Raw genomic sequence first — 24,964 nt, 5'->3', positions numbered from 1 at the left:
ACCCCCAAAATCTACATTAATCTGTAGGTCCTAAACAAAAAGATCTTATGAGACTGCTGTTATTTCAGTGCTTTCCACTGAGTACTGTGAAATTGACAGCGGCAGTTAGAATTAGAAATGAAGATATTCCAAAAGGAAATAACTGCTAGTTTGTATCTGGATTGATTATATTTGGTTTTCCCACAAATGCACAAACTGCACATGAAAAAACAATGCAGGGCTCAGGCTGCTATTTTATTCCAAATTGTCTGTGATCTTGATTAAAGTATACACCTGTTTAAAGAATACCTAAGTATTAGCGGGTAGATCATAATCACCTTGTAATAAAACATTAGTCATAGCTGTAGTAATTCTAGCTCTTGAAATGGAAAATTCAGGAAAAGTAACAAATTCTTTCACAAAAAAAGCTTAAAAAAAAACCTACTACTTAATCACACAGCAACTGTAGGCAATCATCACTAATATTGAATCGAGAGTATTTTGCTCATTCGACTTGTCATCTCAAAGCACTCAGGTCACTGCATGCATATCCACTCGTAATTTTTTTAAAAAAATCCTTAAAGTTTAATATGTATTCAACAAAATATATTCAATATATTCCCCAAAAAGGATAAAAGTCGCACTTACCCTCAGCCACTGTTTCTCGGTGAGCGCATCGCTGTAGTCCACGTCCCTGCGCTGGCGGGACCCTCTGCCAAATATTTTCTCTTCCTCTTCTTCACAGGTAAGTCTTTCTACTTCAGCATCATCTTTAATAATCCAGGATGGCAGCTCATCTTCTTCCATCAAGCGAGGCTTGCGTTTTGGGTTTCGGGCATCCTCCCTGCGTCGGTCCATGTCCATACGCTGGATAATAATTGACAAAAGCGTTAGGGAATGTCAAGAAGAAAATCACACACACTATTTTATCAGTTAAAATTATATGATTAACACAACACTACCGGCTACTATTTCCATCCCTTTACCTGCTATGTGAAGAATGAGTGTAACAGTTAGTGATATTTGTTTACTAAATTTTACTAAAATTTTATATTTTGCTAAAATGTAAATTCTACTTCAGATAATGAATTTTTAAAAATATATTTGACATATGACTAATTAAAATAAACTTTTTCTGGAGTATATTATTCCTTTCAGGATACAAATTTTTAAAAACTCACACTTTTGAGGTGCATTTTTATTCAAATTATAAAATTACCTACTACAGAGAGAGAATTAAAACATCAGAAAGAATCTAATTACTTAACATGCTTCATATTACAGAATTGCCATAGGCTTGTTCAGAAATTTTGGATGGAAAAAGAGTCTGTGTCCAATTTATTTACTATCTTCAGTATGCAGAGCCCTATACTAGACACTGTGAAGAGATGCATGCCACTCAATCATTATGTTGTCTGTATATTTTAATGAAAATAGTATGAATCAGAGACATCTTGATCTCAAAGATAATTTAGTTCTAAATTGATCTAGTTACAACAATTTTTACAGATGTCATACTATGAATATTCTTGAATTATTGATTTCTCTACCTCATTCTCTCTTAAAAATTTAGTTTGTGTCTAAATCAACTGAATAACTCATTTGGCTTTAATCTATTACTCAATGACCTAGTATCCTCTACAGGCTAAAAAGTTGCCATAGAATTTACCTTCATATTACTTAATATTAGGGATTAATCATGTTTAATAGTTACATGATTTAGGATCACATTGAATTATGATTTTGGCCCAATTTTCTGCATTCCATCCTTATGTAAGTAGAAATACAGGCTTTACTTTTTATGAATATCAAAATTATGTTAAAAACCCCAAATACTCAAAGATTGAATCAAAAAGTCAACCACCAACACTAACCTCAAAAAAATTAACATCACTATCTATCAGGTAAATCTTTAAACTTCTGCAGGTCTTAAATTCATTAATTCAAAGGTATTATAGTAACATATTTTTGATTCAAAAATCAGGGAATACTGCCTGACAAATGATATTCCTTGTGCAAAAACTCATTAGAAATGTACATTCTTGGGGCAGCTAGGTGGCGCAGTGGATAGAGCACCAGCCCTGAAGTCAGGAGGACCTGAGTTCAAAAGTGACCTCAGACACATAACATTCACTAGCTATGTGACCGGGGCAAGTCACTTAACCCCAATTGCCTTGCCAAAAAAAAATGTATTTTCTTTTCCTGAAATCAAAGCTATTTCAGAAAATCTGAGACATTTGATTGTGGTAAGTATAACAGAACCTTATTATGATACAGATTTGGCCATCATATGAGTCATATAACACTGACAGTCTATGTAGAAGCTTCTAATATTATTTCCTAATTGTCTATTGTTAGACAATACTGTGTTTCAACAGGTAAGAAACAGAAGATTAATGCTCATCCCTTCTTATATTGTGGTACCTACAAAGAAGTTCCATATATGGTATCTTCAAAACTGTTGGTGGCCTCATAAATAATTTATTTTAAAATACGATACCAAAATGAGATCAAATATGATGATGCTACTTTTATATTATATTGTTATGATTCTCTAGACCAGGGGTTCACAACAGAAGATACAATAAGCTTGTCAAGGGTTATGGAGAATATATATTATCCTACTGAAATATTCCAAAAGTGGTATAGTATCAGTGAGCTGTGGCCAGGATAAAATTTTCTTTATGAAAAATTATTCTCTCTATTCCTTACTTGTAAACGCATGATACATGATGAAATTATTTCCTTTCATACCGAAGAGATGATGTGGGGGAAGGGTTCCTGAAAGCCAAGGGATGTGCTGAAGACTGAGAAGTTTGGAAAGGCTTGCTCTAGACAAATCATAGTAAAATAACTAAAAGATTTAATTTTTTTCATAGTTGTGAGAATAAATGCATTCAAACTTTTTATGGAAAGGGAAAATAAAATGATTTCTAGTTTCATTGAGTTAAAGATGGAAGATATAGTTTACTGGCATGAATTTAAGTCCCTAATTGGTACCTTTTTCTCCCAATAAAATTCAATCTACAATATGTATGCACATATAGTATGCATATATATATATATTCAAATTACCATTCAAATTATCTAGAGCAAGAGAATTTTGAGTCAATTATTAGCAGTTAATAATCAGAACTTTCCCCCCTAACTTTCAAGGTAAAAAAACACATCTTCCCCGACTGGGCTATACATTTTAGACCAACAAACCAATTATGAAATACATATTTTTCTTGCCCTGAGTGGAAAACATAGTTTCTGGAAAATCAACATCTGAATAGAAAATCAGCATGGAATAAACAGTTGTTTAAATCACCTTTCAGAAACAGAAGAGAAAAATATGTAGAAAAGGGTTTTTTTTAGAAAATAACTATCTATCTTATTGTCTACATGTATGTACGAGAGACAACTAAAGATATAAATGAGTAATTGTACATCTGTGTGCATGAGTGTTTTGAATATATAATTGATTTTAAATGCGATAAAGGTAACATTATTGACATCTCTAAGTAATCCCAGTATTTGTTTTAGTCAATAGTTTGTTCTTTTCCCATCACCACAGGTGCTGACAAGTCACCACACTTTATTTCCTTGTCCTCTGGTGGAGATGCTAATGAACTAATAAAACTGAGCAAAAGATAGCTAGTATAGGCTACAGTGAAAAGTTGAAGCAAAACTCCAGATAATCTATAAGTGAGATAGTCTTTGAATATATAAGGTAGTAACCTAAAAGGGGAGGGGGGAGGCCTGCAAAAGTTTTTACTTGCCTGTTAAACTACCTCAAGTCCCTACACACTCAATAATGACATCTTTACCTCTTGTTAAAAATTCCCCTTTCCTTGTAGTGTCAGGAGCCTGCCTGCTTAGCTATGATTGGAAATGTTATAATCAACAGCTGGTACCCATTTACTATTTAGCTGTTTGCAAATAGCAGAAGGGCATAATACCCTTCCCATCCCCCACTAAGCTCCAGTCAAGAAAGTGGGCCCCAATGAGTCATATTAACAGTACTAAAGAGTCAGCTTTCAGTTTAATGGGCAGGGCTTCCTTGATTCAAAACTAACCCGATCTTTGGAAAAGGTTGGGTTTGAGATCTCCACTGCCGTTTTAATTTGGCAGAGTGTGTAATGTAAAAAAAATATATATATAATATAGTCTCCTGCCTCTAGGTGGGGAGGAACACACCTGGTTCTTCACAGGTGACCTGACTTAATCACTAGCGGGTAGGACTTTAAGACACAGGTTTTCTGCAGTCACTTTGGCTCCTTGTCTAATAAGTGAGCCCTCTCTGTCCCTCTTGTTGGACCAAAAAACCCTATACGTTGATTCTTCTACCTTTTTTTGGGTGACTGCATAGCAAGTCCCATTGGGATTAGACCAATTGTTGATTAGTAATCCAGTGCTATCTTCTTTTCAGAAATGATTGCATGTATAAAATAAGAAGCAATTCACTCTGGCTACATAATTACTACACTTGCTTTTTTCAGTCATACATTTCTGCAATGCAATCCGTGATACCAGTTGTCCCACATAATTTTATATTGGTACTATGTAGCAGCCCAGTCACACCCATCATGTGCTTCTCCATTTTTGTTGGCATGAACCATAACTTTAATTCTTCACTGACTTTGGCGTTCCATTACTCACAACCATGCGGTATTAGCATGCTGACACTGATGTTAAAAAGATGTGAGTGTTTGTCTTAAAGGAGGCCTGGGGTTATTAAAAGTACCGCCTAGTTTCCCAACTATGACGCAGTACACTTTCCTACTACTCTTCAGTTCTAGGACCAATTCGTTGTCCATTTACATATCTATAAATATGTATGTACTAACGTACGAACTATGAGTTATCCATCCAACTGCAACTGAACAATATGTATTTTTCATCCAATCCTTCTTTTCATGTGTACAGATAGGCTAAATTCTTGAACAATTATAGATTGTTTTTGCCTTTGTGGGGTTTAGGACCTTGATGCAATCAGTGAAACATCTGGAAGACCTCATCATAATAAGCAATCTCTCCTTTTGGAATCTGTCCTAGTTATCCTCCATGACAATGTCAAACTACTTTGATGACCATATGTTTCCCTGTCTTATTTAGTGTTTGATGTTAATAATCAGAGGTAGATTAAATGATCTCTTGTTATTTCTTTCAAGTAATCTTGTATGATCCTAATATAAACATACACTCACACATATGTTAAAGTGCCTTGTTAGAGAAGACCCTTTAAGGTGGCAGTGTGCTATACTGAATCAAATGCTTTTTTATAGTCAGTAAAACCAGCAGGGTTTTTGAGTTCTCTGAACCTTTCATATATGGGTCTCCTGTAGAATATACCTTGTAAAAGACCAAAAAAACAAATCTCCATTTACCATCATTAAGGATGCTCTAAAAATGTAGGGCAGATTATTCTCAAGAAAACTTTGTAGAGATAGCGAAGTAGGCATATAGGTTATTGACTATTAATGTTTGTTTGAATAGCCCTTTAAGGGTAATACTTTTTTTTTCCAAAAACTGTGTTATCTTCTCATCTTTCAGATTTCTTGATATTGATTCTTCAATGCCCTCAATACTGTATCACTGTTAGCAGAGACCTCCTCTGTTTATGCTCAGCCTGGTCAAGCTGCATTTCTTATCTTTGTTTTCTGTAATGACATTTCTACTTCCTTATGCTGCATATAGAAGACTGTAATGTTAGAATTTTAAGGTGCTGCTCCCATTGTCATAGACAATGGAAAGAAGAAGAACCATTTGATGCCTGAGGCAGTTTTGTGGGGTTTTTGGGCTCCTTGTGGAGAATGATGCCCAACTTACTGAGGCTAATGTGATAGTCCATGTGAATAAATGGTTCTTGTTTTCATTTCCTGTTTTGTAGGCTCTACAGTTTGTTTCAAAGAACAATTGTAGCTCTCAATTATATATCATATTTTCTTATGTCCATCTAGTTTTGGTATCAACTTTGGTTTCTGCTTTCATAATTGACTGCCTAACTACAGGGACAGCTACTGTGGAAAAGACTATCCCATCTGTAACCTGTCATTTCCTGATTGTTAGGATAAATAAATTCCATTTTTTTATATTGTCGGGTATTTATGTTTTTAAGAACCTTTTGACTTTCTTCCTGATGTAAGTCTTCACAACATATAATAACAACAGCTGGCATTTATAAAGAGCTTTAATGTTTGCAAAGAGCTTTATGTATTTTGTTTTCCTTGATCCTATATAACTTTGAGGTTCCTGCATGGATGTAGACCATGCCTTGGGCCTTTCTCCTTTCTTATTCTTGAACAATATCATCCAACAGATTTTTCACCACTCTCCCCTACATCCAGTGAATTGACACCACTAAGTATTAAAGTATGCGTTGACTGAATTTGGAGGGTCTTATAAAGTTAGTCCTAAGAATTTATCTACATCATGATCTGGAAAAGATGGTGGTGAAAGATCAATGGTCTTCATGCTATATTTTTGTCTGTAACATGGGTTACTGTGGCCAAAGGATCCATGACAAAATTGCCTAGCCACTGGTGATGAGCCTCTTGATATTTAGCTTGGCTGGCCCTTGTACCACAGCTGTCATCTGTTGCTGGGATGACAAGGTCATTCCAGCATGGTAGAACATGGAGTTCTACTAGCATAGCCTTAAAGTACCTCAGGGCACCTCTGAACCACAGTGAGCCACTGTAGTGAGACTTGATACTATTAAACAGCTACAGAACAGCAGGCAATTTTGCGAAGAAAAAAAAAAGAAAAGAAAAGAAAAAGAAATTAACCTCAAAGTTAACAAAGTAGTTACCTATTCTGCAGCCTCTTGGCAAGAATTGCAGCTCTTTCATTTAATTCTGAATATGAGCAAGGTCAATGCTAATTAAATAATACAAATAATGTAAGCCTCTAGGGAATAGCCTTCAATATCCACATGGCACATGACAAAAAGCTACTTGTCATTATTCACTAACCTCTCTCATGGCTTTGCAGTGATTCACTTGAGTGTTTAATCATCTGGCAGTGTGTAGTAAACTAGTAAAATTTGTCATCTTCAACTGCCATTTATACATGGGTAACTCATCATTCTTACACTTCCCCATTTCATTGCAAAACAATTGAGGTGAGTGGGGGTAGTGTGAGGAAGGACTTTAAAGGACTTTTCCATGACTTTTAAGCTTTGTCACTGTTCCAAAGATCTAGGATTATAGGCCAATAAACTACTGCATTGGAAAACCCAAGAACTTATTTTTTTTTATATTTCGTTATGCATTAATAACCATCAAAAGAATTTACAATATATGAGGTATTCTTTGATTATTGATGACTCCTAGAAGCCAAATATATCAATGAAGAGTCTTTGGGGGTAATGGGAAAATAAGCTTATAGCTGAAATATGAATTTTGTTTATGGAAAAGTCTTCCGAAAAACTGAAGAATGATAGAGAGGCAAATGACTTAAAAAGAAAAATCACAGAAGATCCAAGTCACAATTTGGAGTTGATTAATTTGTACTAACTAAGTTATTCTAAGTTTTGATCACCAAATGAAAACTGCAACGCACTAACTACATTTTAAGATTAATGGTGCTCTCATGGCAAAATTTGTTTTTCCAAGAGGGAACATTTATTTTGCTCTAGTAAGTGAACTACTAGAGAATGAGATACAGATTTTGTAACAGGAGTTGTCAAGTTCACCTAGCTCTAAACTAAACCTTTCTTTTTTATAGGAAGGACATCAGTAATTTTACATTTTAATTATTTTTGCAACATTACCATAAAAAGATCAAATTCCTCTTCTCGTCGGGCAATCATTTGATTCAGGGTCTCATCATCAGGAACTTCATCTTCTTCCTGGGCAGAGGAATACAGAAATTCATCATTTGAGAGGCTGGCTTACCAAGTGATCTCTGGTTAGTCAAACTGATATAAGGAACCATAAGTCTCCATATTACAGTGAGTCATAATTCTGAAATACAAAAAGGAAGCTAAGAAGCCATTTGAATCTCTCTCTATATATGTTATTATTATTATTATCTCACATCACATTTCAACAATCAATCCAGACAAACATATATTGCTTATTATTGATATTGATATTGATATTTATTATAATTCACTTCCATTTTAGGTGAAAAGACTTCTGATCTGGTCATTTTTCTCCAAAGCCTTACAGAAATGGAAATATGTGAATCAAATTGTGGATAGAGATATGATTGATTGTTAGCTAAGAATCAAGTACCTATGCTAAATAGTCCAGATTAGAATATATGAATTTATGTTTCAAATTCAGCATTAATAATAAAGATTAGAGCTGCAGACCTGGTAGCTTAAAGGTGATCCCATAAAAGGATCAAAGGAGGTAATAGATGTTTCATAACTTTTCAAGCCCTGGACAAAGGAAAGGAACTACTTCTGATGCCTTAAACAGAGTAACTGCTTAAACATCTCTAGAATAAATGAATAGTTGAATGAATGAATGAATGAATGAATGAATGAATGAATAGACAAAGAAAAAACCCGTAAGACACTTAAATGAAGTACAGAAGAAACAATAAGCGCAAAACCCAGAATTTCAGGCCTTGGTACAATCTGGATGCTCTTCCCAACACACTACTGAAACTGCTTTCTCAATTGTCACTAATAGCACAGTCATCAGATGCTGTAACCTTTGTTCAGTCCTCATCCTCTCAGACCTATGGGAAGCTTGTGGCACTAAAGAATACCTTCTCCTATTAGTTCCTTCTCTCTTCTCTTGACTGGCGACACTGCACTCATTTTTTTTCCAACTTCTGTAACTGATTCTCCTTTCTCTGTGTGCCCCCTTAGCTCCAATCCGTGAAGGTATATATTACCCAAGGTCAGAACCTTAGTTCTCTTTTCTTCTCTCTATACTTTTACCCTTGGCAATCTAATGGATATACGATGTTTTTTTTTTTAATGTAAACACAGATGCACAGTGCATGTATAGCCTAATATGACTACAAACATATAATTTCCATAGCATGTACATGTACACCCATGCAGACATGTATGTCACACATGTGTAGCATGTAATATATACATAGATGGGTACTATATAATAATACATATATACATATTTATGTGTGTATATATGCATATGAAAACAATTATATGGCGCTTACTATGTGCCAGGCATTGTGCTAACCATTTTACAATTATTGTCTCATTTGGTCCTCACAAGTACTCTGGGAGGTAGGTGCTATCATTATCCTCATTTTACAGATGAGGAAACCGAGGCAAAAAAGTTCAGAAACTTGCCCAGAGTCACATAGCTATTAAGTATCTGAGGCCATATTTGAACTCAATCTTTCTGACTCCAAGTCCAACATTCTATCTACTGTATGCTACCTCGTGATCATATACATACACAAATATACATATATGTGTACAAATACATACATATATATTTATATGCACATGTTTATTAAGAGTTATTAAAAATCACGTTGTGATATGCTAGAGGAGATTGGGGAAAGCTTCCTGGAAGATGTGGCACTGACTTAGCTTTTAAAGAATGGAGAGCAACTCAACAGGCAGAGTAGAGAGAAGGATATTGAGGCATCTAGAACATGACGAGCTGAAGCCCATAGGCAGGGAAGTAAAGGTCACAGCAGAAGGATTAGTTTGAAGAGACTGAAGACGAATGAACTGAGAAGGATGCTAGAGCAATAGCAGGTGGCATTGAGGGCCTGGAGGAAGGTTGCCAGAGAGTGAAACACCTATGGGATTTACTAACTATTGGGATATAAGAGGTGACGAAGAGAAAAGAGTCAAAGATAACTCAAACTTCAGTCGTGTATTTGTACATATACACAGGTGCATGTGTGTTTGTGTATGTACACACACCCTTAAGCACAAATGTATGTAAAAAGATTACACCGTTTAGCTTTTAGAGTCCATCATGCCCTGACCCCTGCCCTTCTTCCAGTATTGTTGGGCAGTGCTCCCCCTCCCACCCTCAGTGATCGATCCAGCCAAGCTGCCCTTCTCCTTGCTCCTCACACAAGACACTATAATCCTCATCTTTCAGGCTTTGAGCTGACTGTGCCTCATTCTTGGAATGGACTTCTTCCTTACCTCCACCCTCATAGAATCCCTGCCACAGAGCCCAAGCACCACCTTCTGCATGATTCTCCTCAACTGTGTTTCCTCTTATCCAAACTAGTTTTATTTAATTGCTCCGTATATGTTTGTACTTATTCACTTTTAATTTATGCTGTATATAGAAAATTAACATACAAGTACTATTCCTGCCCTCAGAGTTTACACTCTGGTTTGGGGATAAAAAACAAACATGTCTATCTGACTCTCTCTCTCTCTCTCTCTCACTCTCTCTCTCTCTCTCTCTCTCTTTTTCTTACATGTGTGTGTGTGTGTGTACACATTCAGGAGGACCTGAGTTTAAATCCAGCCTCAGACACTTACTAGATGAGTGAACCTGTGCAAGTCACTTAATCCTGATTGTCTACAAAACAAAACAACCCCCCACAAACAGGGAGAAGTTAGGTAGTACAGTGAATAGAGCACCAGTCCTGGGGTCAGGAGGATCTGAGTTCCAATCTGGCTTCAGACAGTTCACACTTACTAGCTGTGTGACCCTGGACAAGTCACTTAACCCCAAGTGCCTCGCCAAAAAATCAAACAAACAAACAAACAAACCCTATCTATAAATAAAATCAACAAATGTTCATAAAGTGCTTGTTGTGTGCCAGGTATTGTGTGAGGAGCTGAGGATATAGATAAAAGACACATACCCCAACAGTACCATAGCTAGCTTGTAATAATCATCTAATGAATGCTTATCAATAAAATATTAATGATTAATAAAAACAAATCATTGTACACACACACACACACACACACACACACACACACCTGTGTTTGTGCTTTATCCTCAAACTAGGAAGTAAGCTCAATGAGGGCAGGAAGACTGCCTTTATTCTGTTACCACTTAGCATGGTAATCAACATCATACATTTTTAAAAACCAAGGGCAATTTCATCAGCATAAGGAATTTATGATGAGAAAATCTACTAATGCACATCAGCAGCTGCTCTGTGCTTGGATGTGTTGTTTGCCTCAGTTTCCTAATCTGTAAAATGGCAAACCATTCCAGGATCTTGGTCAAGAAAACCCCAAATGGGGGTCTCGGAAAGTTGGACGTGACTGAAATGACCAAATAGCTGGATGTACTGACATGATGACTGATTTGCCAGGGATAGCAGAGCCAGTACAGGTCAGAGGCAGGACCTGAACCCAGATCTTTCTAACTCTGCAGGCAGACCTAAATCTACTAGAAATACTATATCTAATTTCAAACAATGAATAACATTAAATTCTGTTCATAAAAGTACGGAGGGCATTAAAAAGAGAAACGTCAAATATATTCCAGCATCACGATGCTCGTTAGAGTCACCAAAGAGTCAATTTCAGTGTATCTGTGGATTAAGAAATATAGAGAAAACAATATAATGTCAACTCACTAGTCACCTAAAGAATATGAGAGAATTTATTTAAAAAGAATATTGTTTTAATGGATTATGGAACACATGATTAAGCCATACTCCCCAAAAGCCTAGAAACAAATGAATCAAGTCAATACCTCCTGAGAAATGATCTTTTGGGTTTATTTTCATATTGGCTGCTATTCAATTAACTTAAATATGAAATTGCACACCATAAAGCCATATTAAAAGGGAATGGAATGTAACTTCTCGGTGCGGCATTGTGCTTATTTGTGACTTACTGTAGTTGAGGCTCTAGGCAAGTGGGAAGACATCCTTCCCTGCCTCATCACTAGTCCAGCCTATCTAATGAAAAGTTACCAGCTACCTAGCATTAGATTGGAATACCCTCATCATCTACATGAAAAAAAAAAAGTGCTCTTATAAAATGAGTATCTGAAAATGGGAAGGGAAAAAGAAGCACTTATTAGGCACCACCTCTATGATGCCAGGCACTATGCTAAGCATTTTTTAAATTTCTGCATGGAAACTCAGAGTGAGTGTCATGTCATCTACTCCATGTGGTGAGAGGCAGCTGGTAAAATGGGATGACAATCTGATATAAGATCAGGAGACCTGGATTTGAATCCTGGCTTTGCCCCTAATTAACTTGGTCAAGTCCCATCACCTGTCTGGGTCTAAGACCATGGCCTGGCGGACTTAACCCTTTCAGCTCTGGAAGCACCACTCAGGGCCAACAATGCCCTGAATACTGGTGGCCTCAGCTCTGCCTCACATCTTACTCTGACCATGGTCTGACCTGGCACAATGCACATCTTCTTCAGGGAACTAAAATAGTTCACTGCTGATATGTGAAAGCTTAGCCTTAAGTACTTGTTAGCTCGCATTTCTGCAATGCCTTTAATTCAATGGGCATTTATTAAGCGCCAACCATATCCAGCTCTATCCTCTGTCATGTTTGGGTTGCTGTGAGGAAGGTGCTCTGTAAACCTCCCAGACTTATCTTAATGGCAGAGACAGCATAGCACAGTGGGCAGAGAAATGGCCAAGGAGACAGGAACACCTGAGCTCAAGTCCCAGCTCTGATCCCCGGGCACATCACTGATCCCCTTTAATCCCAGTGCCCTCCCTCTGGTGATGGTTTCTAATCATCCTGTAGATATCATATGTATATGTAGTTGTTTGATTATTGTTTCCCATATTAGAATGTGAACTCCTTGAGAGCAGGGACTGTCTCTTACCTTTCTTTGCATCTCCAGCACTCGGTACAGTGCCTAACTGACTTAGCTTCCCAGTGTTCTGGGCAAATCTCTAAGTTGCACAGAAGGTGCCAACTTGTGCATAAACTGAGGAGGTCTGTGCTGCACTAGGTGCTCCTTTTCCAATGAATCACAGTTCTAGTCCCTATCCCTATGTTGTTGTTGTTGAGTCAATTTCAGTCATGTCTGACTCTTCGTGGCCCCATTTGGGTTTTTTTTTTTTGGCAAAGATACTGGAGTGGTTTGCCATTTCCTTCTCCAGCTCATCTTACAGAAGAGGAAACTGAGGAAAACAGGGTTAAGTGACTTGTCCAGGGTCTCACAGCTAGTAAGTATGTGAGATCAGATTTGAGCTCAGGAAGATGAACCTTCCTGATTCCAAGCCCAGCACTCTATCCACCGTGTCGCCTAGCTGTCCTATCCTCATAGTCTTATCTAAATGTAAGTTATTATATTATACAACATTGACTCCATTGCTTCTTCTTAACCATACAACTGAATAAACTAGACGACCAAACTTAAAAAAAAAAAAAAACCTCCTGATCACCTGACCACTAAGGCTAGAACAAAATTTCTACTTTTCAAACACTAAAGTTGTTTGCTACATTATGGTGATAAAAACAAACAATGCCTACACATCTCTCTGATGCAAGTGTACTCTCACTTTAAGAAAAACTGAGAGCTGAAAATTCAGAGTTCACAATCTAATCTGTTAGATTTAGAGGTTAAGGGTCACATGTCTTATGAAAGGGTTGGACTTCAGGATTTATATGACTTAGAGCTGGAAGGGGGATTACAGACTGTCTTGTACAACTGCCTTCTTTTATAGAGGTGAAAAGGGAGGCCCCTGAAGGGAAGGGAATTGCTCAACGTCTAACTGGTCGTAAGTAGAAAATGTGAGATATGAACCCAAGTTCTCTGACTCCATGCTTAGTATTCTTTCTGCTATTACAAGCATATTTAAAATAGGATTTTATTTAAAATTTTTAATTTTATGTAATACCACCATATATATCTACTATTTAGAATAAATAAATATATTTACAGTACAGGGTCCTAGACAAAGCCCCTTTCCAAATGCAGGGAATCCCAAAACCTCAGTGCAGTTTTTGAGCTTTAATGACTTAAAACTACACTGAGACCTTTGGGAAAATAAAGGCTACTTACTGTGTAATGAGGAACCCAGACTCAAAGCATGCACAATCTGCATTGCCTTGTACTAAGCCACAAGGAGATTTGGGGAGCCGACTTCTGAAAACATGTGAAGGTGCACAATGGAGAGCTATGTACTCCACTTCAGAGCATAAGCAGGTATTGAAGGGATTTTAGTCAGTCTCTTACCTACGCATCTGTACAACTATCTCTAAATCTCTTCTCTCTACCTATATCTCTATACATATATATGTACATACATAGACATATGTACACATACACATGTATCTATAGAAAAACAATATATATAGTCCAAAATTTCTTTTAATATGGTATATTCATGATTTTGGTAAACATATAATTTCATACGGTATATAATAGAATGTTATGCTCCCCAGCACAATTCCTTGCCCACAGCTTGTGCTGAAGAGAGGCCCCAGGCTTGGCCACCATAGTGAGGACAACACGTCACCTTTCTTCCTACTCTCCAGTGAGATGATCACATACCCACCTGAGTCAGCAGCTTCCAGTCCCCATTTTGGAGGTCACTAAAGTAGACAGCTCTTGGAACAATCTCTGCCAAAAGCAGTACAATTAATCATCTCTTGATTTGCCTCAATGATAATTTTACCCACAAGGGGAAATTCTATTTTGAATCAGATCCTCCTCAACAAAAAGAAGATAGTTTCTGGGGTAGAAATAGTAAGATAGGTGGAAGCAATCACTATCTTGAAATTTATGACAGAAGGAGAGGGAAGGCTTGGGAAATTATGACATGCATCTTAGCTGTCAGGAGAACACATTTCAAAAGGCTCCGAGAGGATGGGTAGGAAGCTAGGAGCTAAAATCTCACAACCAACACCAGAGAATAACCAGGGAAGTTCTCAAGAATAAAGTTCTGAAGGTACCAAGAGACACATGACTCACTAGCCAACTTAGATTTTTTTTCTTGTTTTTAGGCAATTGGGGTTAAGTGACTTGCCCAGGGTCACACAGCTAGTAAGTGTCAAGTGTTTGGTCTGAGGCCAGATTTGAACTCAGGTCCTCCTGATTTCAGGGCCAGTGCTCTATCCACTTTGCCATCTAGCTGCCCCTCAATTTGGATTTTAAAGACATATGAGAAAGATGCAATCCATGTAGCTGACCAGAAGCATGACATGGTCTTGTCAGAATAATGTCACATGAGCTGAGGTTGGCAAAGAAAGCTAAAGAAAAAGGATTTTTTAGAAATATACTGGGGGAAATAGGGCAAAAAAAAAAGTGGACAGGACTAGTAATCATGGAAAGAAGGCAAAGCTGCTCAACTCAACTTTGTTTCATAATAGCTAGCATTTATGTAGCACTTTAAGACTTGCAAAGTACTTAACAAATATTTTATTTTATCTTCCCAACAACCCTGGGGGAAAGAAACTATTACTATCTCCATTTTACAGTGGAGAAAACTGAAACACTGAGTAGTTAAGTGACTGCCCCAGGGCCACACAGTGTCTGAGGCAGGATTTGAACTTAGGTCTTCCTGACTCAAGGCTCAGTGTTCTATCTATTACACCATCTTGGTTGTCTCATTTCTCTTTCAGGAAAAATGGTTCAGACTGGAAAGGACTGAACAAAAAGGAAGTGATACTCAAGATAAGTATGGATGAGAAAGCACTTAGCTTGCCACTGATGAGCTCAGGTCACCTGGCTCAGACCCACTACATCCTGAGAGATGTAAATGCTGAGTTAACATCAATGTCTTCTGAAAAATTGTGGAGAATGAAGGAGGTATCATGGAACTGGAGAAGCATAGACCTTATTTAGATTTTCAAAATGGGAAACAATATATAGTCTGCAAATCATAGACCAGTGAAAATGTCTAATATTCCAGAAAAACAAATCTAGAATGTATTAGTAAAGAAATGATTCTGAACATCTAGAAAAGAAGCAGTTATCACAAACTTAATGCATGGTAACTTTCTTCCCTTTTTTGGTAGGGTTCCTAAACACAAGAATCCTGCAGATCATTTATCTAGATTTTAGGAAGACATTTGACAAAGTCTCTCATACTATTCTTGCAGTCAAGATGGAGATTGGTGAGCTAGAGGACAATACAATTAGGTAGATTTGGACCTGGTTGAAGTTCAGACTGGAAGGATTCTGGTTGAGAGTACTCCAGGGGGCTGTGCTTTTGAGCATTTTTCCCAGTGATCAGGATAAAGGCGCAGATCGACGTTTCTCAGATTTCCAGAAGACACAACGCTGGGAGGGACAGTTGATTCACTCTGTGAATCACTTGTTGACTCTTCATCTCCACCCACCTGGTCTGCTTGGTTTCCACTCCATGAACATTGTCATGGAGGTTGATTCAGCTTTGATACCCAACACGTCCTTAGCACTCTCAATTGCCCCTCCCCTCAAAAAAAGGAGGGTTGGATGGTAAAAAAACAAAAACAAAAACAAAAAAACCTTTCCAAAGCCTCTCTTTATAGAGGTCTCAGAATTTTCCAGCCGTCCCATTGTTTCCCATTTTTAACACCATGAGACATGCCCCTGTGGACCAGGTACCCTGTAGCATTTCCCTTTTCAACTTCTTCTTGGGTATTATCTTCCCTTATTAAATTATAAACTCCTCAAGGACAAGGACTGTTTTTCATTCTTTCTTTCTTTTTTTTTTGAAATTTATACCCCTAGCTCTTAGCACAGTGCCTGACTGACATAGAAGAGCTGCTTAATAAATGTTTTTTGACTACTCATTATTAACAGTCAGTACTCAAAGTGACCTTATTGAGCTATAACTTTTTGCCTGAGTAAGATTTAACTTAACGGGAATACATCTTATATTTAGGCTCAGAAAGCAAGTTCACAGGTAAGAGGAAGGTGAAGCATGGCTAGAGAGCAAGTCATCAGCAAACAATCTTGGGTTTAAGTTGATTGTAAGGTCAGCAGGAGTCACCAGTGTGGTAGGATAGTGTGGTAGGTGGCTTAGGCTGTGATAAGAGAGGCAAGTCGTGTCCAGGCTCAGAGAAGCCAGAGTGGCACTGTACTCCGTCCTGGTCAGACAACGTGTGGAGTACTGTGTTCGTTCAGTTCCAGGTACCTCATTTAGGAAAACCCTAATGAAAAACACTGAAAAGTGTTCAGAAAAGGGCAACCAGGAGGATGAAAGGCCTTGAGCACACGTCATGTGGGGCTCAGCTGAAGATGTTTAGCCTGAGGAAAATAACAAAAGGTTGTTGTTGTTTAGTCGTTTCAAATTCTTCATGATCCCATTTGGATTTTTGTTGGCAGAGATACCAGAGTAGTTTGCCATTTCCTTCTCCATGTTATTTTACAGATGAGGAACTGAAGCAAACAGGGCTAAGTGACTTGCCCAGGGTCACACAGCTAGTAAGTGTCTGAGGCTGGTTTTGAACCCAGAAAGATGTCTTCCTGACTCCAGGCCCTGCACTGTATCCACTGCGCCACCTAGCTACCCCTAATGATAAGTATCATCACGGAATCAAAGGGCTGCCATGTATAAGAGGAAGTAAAAGAAATCAGCGGAAGTTACAGTTTTATAAACTGCCCAAATTTTGACATAAGGAAAAAAATGCTTTCTAGAAGTAGAATGGGCATTCTTGGAAGGTGGTGGGTTCTCATTCACTGGAAATCTTTAGGCCAAAAAGCTGACTACTTTTTAGTTTTATTGGAGAGTAGATTCTTATGCACGTATGGATTGGCCTAGACAGCTTCAGTGATCCCTTTCAACTGTTTCTATTCATGTAGTCAATTACTTGGCCTTTGAATTTAGAGTACTTTACACAGGTTAGCTCTCATGGAATAATGAAAATGGAAGTTTCAGGTATTATTTACTTAGTATAGATAAATCTAAAGATTGTAAAACATACTGCATTATTTTATTCACATGCTGATGTTCTTTTAGGCTCAAATAGTCAGTTCCTGTCTATTACTTTTACTTAACAATGATCAAAATAGAGGATCCTTCTACTAATATTCTCCTATTGGATCAGAGATCTACTGGGAAAGGATGACTGCATTTGTTCTTTTTTTTCAAGGAAGGGAAAGATGCCCAATGAAATATGCTCATTCAAAGCAGTATGCAAAAGATTTGTGTAGTGCCAGGATGGAATCCTATTTTGATAGAAGGTAGACAGTTTCTTTTATATACTATCTGAGTTTACAGGAGATACGGCACCTAGATGTCCAGGGTAGAAAATGGCCTGCAAACCCTCCTCTCTTCCCAGGGAGAACAACCCTATAAACTTTTGTCATAGGGTTTTAAACATAATTTTTTTTTTTAAAACAAGTAACCTACATTGTAGTTTTCCATCTGGCCTCCAGGAGGCAGCACTCCAAATGACAGATTTACAAAATGTGTTGTTCCATCAGCCTGAGTTAGGTGAAATTTAAACTAAAGGTTAATCAGCGAAAGCCTGAAACTGTTCTTTTCTAAACCTAGTAGCGAATTTTGATAAACAAACTGGATAATTTTCAAGTCTTTGCATTTGGAACACAAAGCTGCAACTACCTTAATCTGGCTTAATTAACATCAACCTTAGAATTTATTTTAAAGATAAAGAGGCTGTTTTGTATAAAGACAAAAGGTCACTGTTTTAATTTCATGAAGAATGATTTGTCTATGGTCAGTACCTCATTTTCTTCTTCATGCTCCAATATAGCCTGCAGAAAAGCCCTCCTCTCATGACTTGAAGATTTCTGATCGAACATGCCCGCTTGAATAACTTTCTGATCCACATTCAATTTGTATTTTGCTGCTGCGAGAATCTTTTCCTCCACGCTGTTTACAGTACAGAGTCTAAGCACTCGGACTTCATTTTGTTGGCCAATCCGGTGAGCTCGATCTTGGGCCTGCAAATCCTGTTCAAGACAACAACATGCCACGTTATATCCATCTCTCTGATTCCTCAACAAATAAGCTGATATTTAAAGGAAAAGTATGGTAATATGTGGGCTACAAACTTTAAAATGCGTCCAAAATACTTGGTGGTCACTGGCATGTGAAAAAAGATACAATAATGTCTTTTCACACTGGCAGTCATCAGTCGAATAAGATTGGATCTGAGGAAATTTAGATTTAAGCTAAACGAGGCTATATTTAAATGGATGCAGGGTTTAGAAAACAGGTCTCTATAGAAGGGCACTTTGACCAGTCTCTTTCTTCAGGAGTTCCTAGCAGTTCACATATTCAGAGCTGGAAGGGCCCTTGCAAATAATTTAATGCAAACACCTCATTTTATAGATGTGGAAAGTGAGGTACAAATGTCAGTTGACTTGCCAAGGTCACATAGGGCAGAAGTAACAGAAGTAACTCCAGATCTTTCAATGATACCATGCTGCCACATGTTGCCAAGGACAATTTTTGGTTTTGAACTTATGACTTCATATTATGCAATAAGATCAATGAAATACTTTTACCTCAGTGTGACGTTCTGAATGGGAAAGGCATATGCCTAAAAAAACCTGACATTAAGTATTTTCTGATAGTCAGCTCTCCCAGCTGCTATCCTAGAATAGATGTACTTATGCTCATATTGCCTATATTTCTATCTCTCAGAGAAATGGGAGGAGGAAGAATATATTTGGAAATGAAGATGATGTAAAAACAAAAGATATCAAAAAACTTTTAAAAGAATTGGGAAAAAAAAGTGTGCACTTAAAGAAAGGAGTCAGTGGGGAAACCCCTTCATTAATAGAGGTATTACTGCACTGAGCAGTTATGCTATAGTCATAACTAAGGAATTTAAACGATATGAGGATCATTTTGTGCAACAACTGTGACAAAAGAAAGTTTATTCGGATATTTTGAGAGGGCACTATCACAACTGTGGCAAAGGAAAGCATAAAACTGGGTGTCCAGAGTGCTTTTAAAACCAGGTCTCCTAGAATTTTGGTGAATACTTTATTTGGTCTTACTATTGAACAGCAAAATCTTCTGCATTTTGCCAAAGAATACAAAAAGCCTGCTGATGCTATTTCTGATTTAGAGACTTTAATTAAGTGACTAATTAGGCAAAAATGTTTTCATAAGATTATTTGAAAATGTGAATATAAATATGATGGTGTTCAAGCATGAGCACAGTTGGTACACAATCAACTTTTAATTATTTTGCTAAAGGGTATATTGGAAAATTGAAAAAAAAAATCCTTCACCTTCAGCAAATACTTCAGTCTTCCCCTTCATTATCAATTCTTTAACAGCACTCCTAACCAACAGCCAATATGGCCAATTTCAGGGTCTCCTCCACTCTTACTATCCACTAAAGGATGCTAATAAATTGTGAAAGGGTTAAAATGCAAGCAGCAAAAGAGGACAGCAGCAAAGGCGGGTGTGAGTAATCCACAAACTGGCTAATTAGCCTTGAATAACTAAGAGTTGGCTGCAATTGCCTTTTAGTCTTTGTGAAAGAACTAGGACTGTTTACTCCCTCATGAAACATTTGCCAAGTGCGCATTTTTTGACCAGCATTTATTTACTCTGCAAAATAAGACAAAGGAAGGGGGAGTTGGCTTAACATTAGAATATGAGGAACTTAAACTAGACTTAAGGAAGATGGTCCTGACAGATAAAACCTGTTAAACATTATAATGAACAATTTGGGAATCTAGCAATAGAATGGTCATACCTGTCTGAATTGGTTTAGGTGTGATGGTGCTCCAAGGTGTTGGGACAGAGTAAAGGCTGACCTTTGAAGGTCTCCTTTAGATTAAGCATCCTATACTCATCAATTGGGGAATGGCTGAGCAAGCTGTGGTATGTGAATGTGATGGAATACTATTGTGCTATAAGAAATGATGAACAGGCTGACTTCAGAAAAACCTGGAAAGACTTGTATGGTCTGATGCTGAGTGAAGTGAGCAGAACCAAGAGAACATTGTACACAATAACAGCCATGTTGTGTGATGGCTAATATTGATAAACTTAACCCTTCCTGGCAATACAAGGACCTAAGACATCTCCAGAGGCCTTGTGATGGAAAATGCTATCCATACCCAAAGAAAGAACTATGGAAGCCGAATTGTTATTTTTTTTTTTCTCTTCTGTTGAGTTTTGTTTCCTCTGTCTGATGGTTCCTCCTATTGGTTTTAATTTCTACTTACAACATCACTAATGTGAAAATATGTTTAATATGAATGTAAATGTATAGCCTATATCAGATTGTGCCCTGTCTTGGGGAGGGTGGTGGGGAGGAAGGGGGAGAAAAATTTTAAACTCAAAAGCATATGGAAGTGATTATTGATAAATCAAAATAAATTAATAAAAAAAGATTAAGCATCCTATGAAATGTATGCCTTTCATATATATTTTTAAAAGGTTAAATTAATATACTTGAAATGTCCCCAATTTTTAAGATAATGTATATAAGTTGATCTTGTCAACAATAGCAAAGTTGGAAACGGGATTGTGATGGGATTAAGAAAGATGGTGGAAACTTTCCTGGGCATGAATCTGCTCCTAGTAAGGCCTTCCCAGTCAAATTTTCTTAGTAGCTTAATTTGCTAATATAAGCTCATTCCTCAAGAAAACAATGAGAGCAACCCCGGTCATTTTTCACAAATCAGCTTTAATTTTTATTAGCTCTGATATCTCTTGAATTTAAAGGTAAAATACCATTCATCAGCACCACTATGTTAATTAAGTTCTGAAAAAAGAATTTTAAATATAGCTTAAAGTAAAGGTTAGGTAAATATGATTACTGGTGATTCAGTTGGATCCTAAAGAAATCAGGTGACCATATCTCAGCTGACCACATCTACTCTGAGTGAATGAGCGAGAACAGAGAAATAGGTAACACTCGTCTCCCAGTGTCCTGGAGAAAACCACCAATGAACTATTTAAAGTACAATATTTGGTCCCAGTCATGTTAATGCATTCACTGCCTGGATGCTATTTTCATTAACCTGAAGCTAAACAGGCAGTAAAACAGTCGATGTTTAGAGTTTCTATTTCATCACTCTGAGTTTTCTTTTACCTTTTCATCTTGCTCACAAAAGCCCTATTTATGAAATTTTAATAGCACTATAGATTGATACAGAAATTCTCTCAGGGCAGCTAGGTGGCGTAGTGGATAGAGTACCAGCCCTGAAGTCAGGAGGACTTGAGTTCAAATCCAGCCTCAGACCAAACACTCTGTACTTATTAACTGTGTGACCCTGGGTAAGTCACTTAACCCCAATTGCCTTAAAAAAAAAAATCTCTGACATTCTTTTCCATGGTAAAACACTGTTTTGAGTAATTGATTTTAGTAGGCTCCAAAGATCTGATCTAGCATACCAGACTGGTTAGAGAGAGATGTTTATTAAAAAAGGTAAAATCTAGTGAACTCTATTCAAGGGAAGTAACTGGACCAGTACTTAGGAAACTGCCTGGAACACAGCAGGCCCTTAATAAATGCTTATTGATTAACTGACTATCCAAATTAAAAAGGTAGCAATTAAGAAGCCGTAATTTTGAGTGGTGAGCTGAGCTCAAGTAATAGCAAATTGACCTGAATATAAAATAGCAGCAATCCCAAAAACATTTTTAAAATTCAGACAGTACTATAAACTTTTTTAAAAGTTCTTTACTGTATGCCAAAGGATATTTTGTTGAGGAAGGATTTCTGACTTTTAAAATTAGGTATTTTAGAATTGGCAAATATAATTCAATAATTCAAAATTGCAGTGCAGGTATTCTATTAAAAAGTAACAACAATTTCCCTGTCCCACCCACCCCCAATATAAAGAGGATAACCGTAATCCTGCTTAGATAAAATAACATGGGACAAAACTTAAGTATGGTATTTTAAAAAATGGAACTTTTAAAAAAACATCTTGCCTTTGACAATTCCTGTAAACAAATCACAGAGCAGAATTTAAAAAAAAAAAAAAGCAAACTTTGACAAGGAAGCTAGCAAGGAATGGATGTTAAGGATAAGAAGAAACCATGCTTATGTATCTCTGACTTGGTTCTCCCAAGATTATTCATACCACTATTGACCAGTGTTACAAGGTTTCACCTAGCAAAGATGATCTTTCTATCTGTTGGGCTCTGTTATTTTTTCTCCTGCTTTGTCTCATGCAGACAATAGCTAAGATTGATCTTTTCTCTACTCTGCTCTCATTATAGATGCTGAAGCATTGAAATAAGTCAAGATGTGCACACCTGGTGAGGATTCCAATCACTATCAAAGATGACAACAGTATCAGCTGCCTGAAGGTTCAGGCCCAGGCCTCCTGCTCTGGTACTTAGTAAGAAAATGAAAAATTGTGAACCAGGTTCGTTGAACTTCTTTAGCAAGGCAGCACGATCTTCTGATTTTGTGGTACCTGATGGAGAACGGAAGAAGAGAGGAGGAAGAGGAATTTTCCAATTGAGTGAAGTGTTAAAAATTGTGCAAAGTTTAAAAATAAAACAAAACAAACCATACCCACACCTCCTTATACAGAAATGCTCCAACTTCAAATGACAGAATCTCAAAGTTAGAAGGGAAATCAGAATCCAAGTCGAACCCACATCTGAACAAGAATGCCCTCTACAACATACAACTCAAGAATCTTTTCTTTGGACTATGTATGGCACACAGTAGGCACTTAATAAATGTTTGCTGACTTGATAAGCTGTCAGCCAGCATTTGCTAGAATACCTCCAGTGAAGAACATCTCATTATCTCCCAAGGTGACCCATTCTGTTCTGAATAGCTCTGACTGTTAGAGAGTTTTTCCTTAGGTCAACTCTAAATTGACCTCTTTGCAATGTCTACCCCATATTCTTATTTCTACCTTCTAAGGCAAAGCATTAACAAGTTTATGGTCCACAAGCCCCCTTCAAAATACCTGAAAACAGCTTTTCTTTCTGTCTTCTCTTCTCTAGGATAGATATTCCCAATTCCTTCAACCTGTCTTCCCATGGCATGATCTCCATGGCCTTTACCATCATGGTCACCCCTCCTCTGGATACTCTCCAGCTTATTAATGACCTTCCCAAAATGTGGTGCCAAAACTGAGCACAATTCTTCAGATGTGGATTGACTAGGACAGCATACAGCAGTATTACTCTCTTCCAAGTCATAAACATGATGATCCTTTCTTTTATCTTGTATTACCAATAGACTCAACATATTTTAAAGCAAATATATTTTAAAATATATAGGGAAAAAAAATCTTGAGTCACCTGGTTGTAATTTTATCCTGATATTTGCTAGCTGTGTGTACTTATAAAAGTCATTTGTCTCTGAGTCTCAAATAAGTATTCATGTTTTATTTATTGTAAATGGGTTATAATTTGCCTGGATATGGAATCTCAGAATCTTGATGTCTCCTTCAAAAGGTCACTCAGAGGTGGAAGGCAGGGGAAGTAAGTCCTGGGTTGGGGGGGGGTGGGAAATAAGCAATAGCTTTTCCTGTGAGATCGGTTGTATGAATATTATAATCCCCATTTTATAGATAAGGACATGCAGACTCTGACAGATTAAGACTGGGGTCACACAGCAGGTAAATGATAAAAATGAACCTTTAGCCTCTGCCTCCCTTGATTCTGGTCTAGAGAGCATTCCCCAGCATCTGGGGCCTTCTTATACATCTAGTCTATTATCTACAGTTTAAAAAAGTGTAACTATATAAGTTAAGGCATTTCTGCTTGAATTTTATTTTGCAACTTGGAAAAAAAAATCTAGAGTTGTGTTCCTAAAAATCTCGAGACAAAATTGTCTTCTACCTTCATGTGACTATCTTTGGGCAGAAAAAAAAGTAGTAGTTTAGGTTATTAGAAAATATTGTTGTGAATTATATTACAGTCCACAGTTTTCTCTACAAAACTACTATTTAAAGTCAAAGAAATGATTAAGGAATAAAATACCTAAAGACTAAACCTTAAAGAATCAAGTTACCATCAGGGTCAAGATCACAACTATGGGGAAATCACAATTAGTTGCTTATTATTTCTGTTCTCACTGTTTAGTAAAAATTAAAGGTACCATAATGGGAAAAAAAGAAATTCTAAACACTGCTTTCAATGAGGAAAAGCTTAGAAAGGGAGTCTTATTTAGTGAATCACCTGTCTCTAAATCTCAGTTCACCATCTCTAAGATAATTAATATTTAAAGATGAGTGCTTAACACAGTGTC

At 37.2% G+C, this 24,964-nt stretch overlaps 1 protein-coding gene across 5 annotated transcripts in view; it reads right to left on the bottom strand.

Moving 5' to 3' along the window:
* The window catches only part of SMARCA2 (SWI/SNF related, matrix associated, actin dependent regulator of chromatin, subfamily a, member 2), a 216,091-nt gene that overhangs the window by 65,811 nt on the left and 125,316 nt on the right, over nt 1-24,964 (bottom strand). For all 5 annotated transcript variants that reach the window (XM_027839554.1, XM_027839553.1, XM_027839555.1 and 2 more), the window contains 4 exons: nt 23,005-23,168; nt 18,492-18,719; nt 7,739-7,816; nt 628-846 (listed from right to left, as the gene is read on the bottom strand). In XM_027839554.1, coding sequence (XP_027695355.1) covers nt 628-846; nt 7,739-7,816; nt 18,492-18,719; nt 23,005-23,168 — 689 coding nt within the window. The remainder of the gene's footprint in view (nt 1-627; nt 847-7,738; nt 7,817-18,491; nt 18,720-23,004; nt 23,169-24,964) is intronic.

This window comes from Vombatus ursinus, unplaced genomic scaffold (assembly GCF_900497805.2).
Source record: "Vombatus ursinus unplaced genomic scaffold, bare-nosed wombat genome assembly UNPS02014832.1, whole genome shotgun sequence".
Classification (NCBI taxonomy): domain Eukaryota; kingdom Metazoa; phylum Chordata; class Mammalia; order Diprotodontia; family Vombatidae; genus Vombatus; species Vombatus ursinus.
Note: the sequence above shows the minus strand (reverse complement) of the source record. Positions and strands in the feature narration are given on the sequence as shown.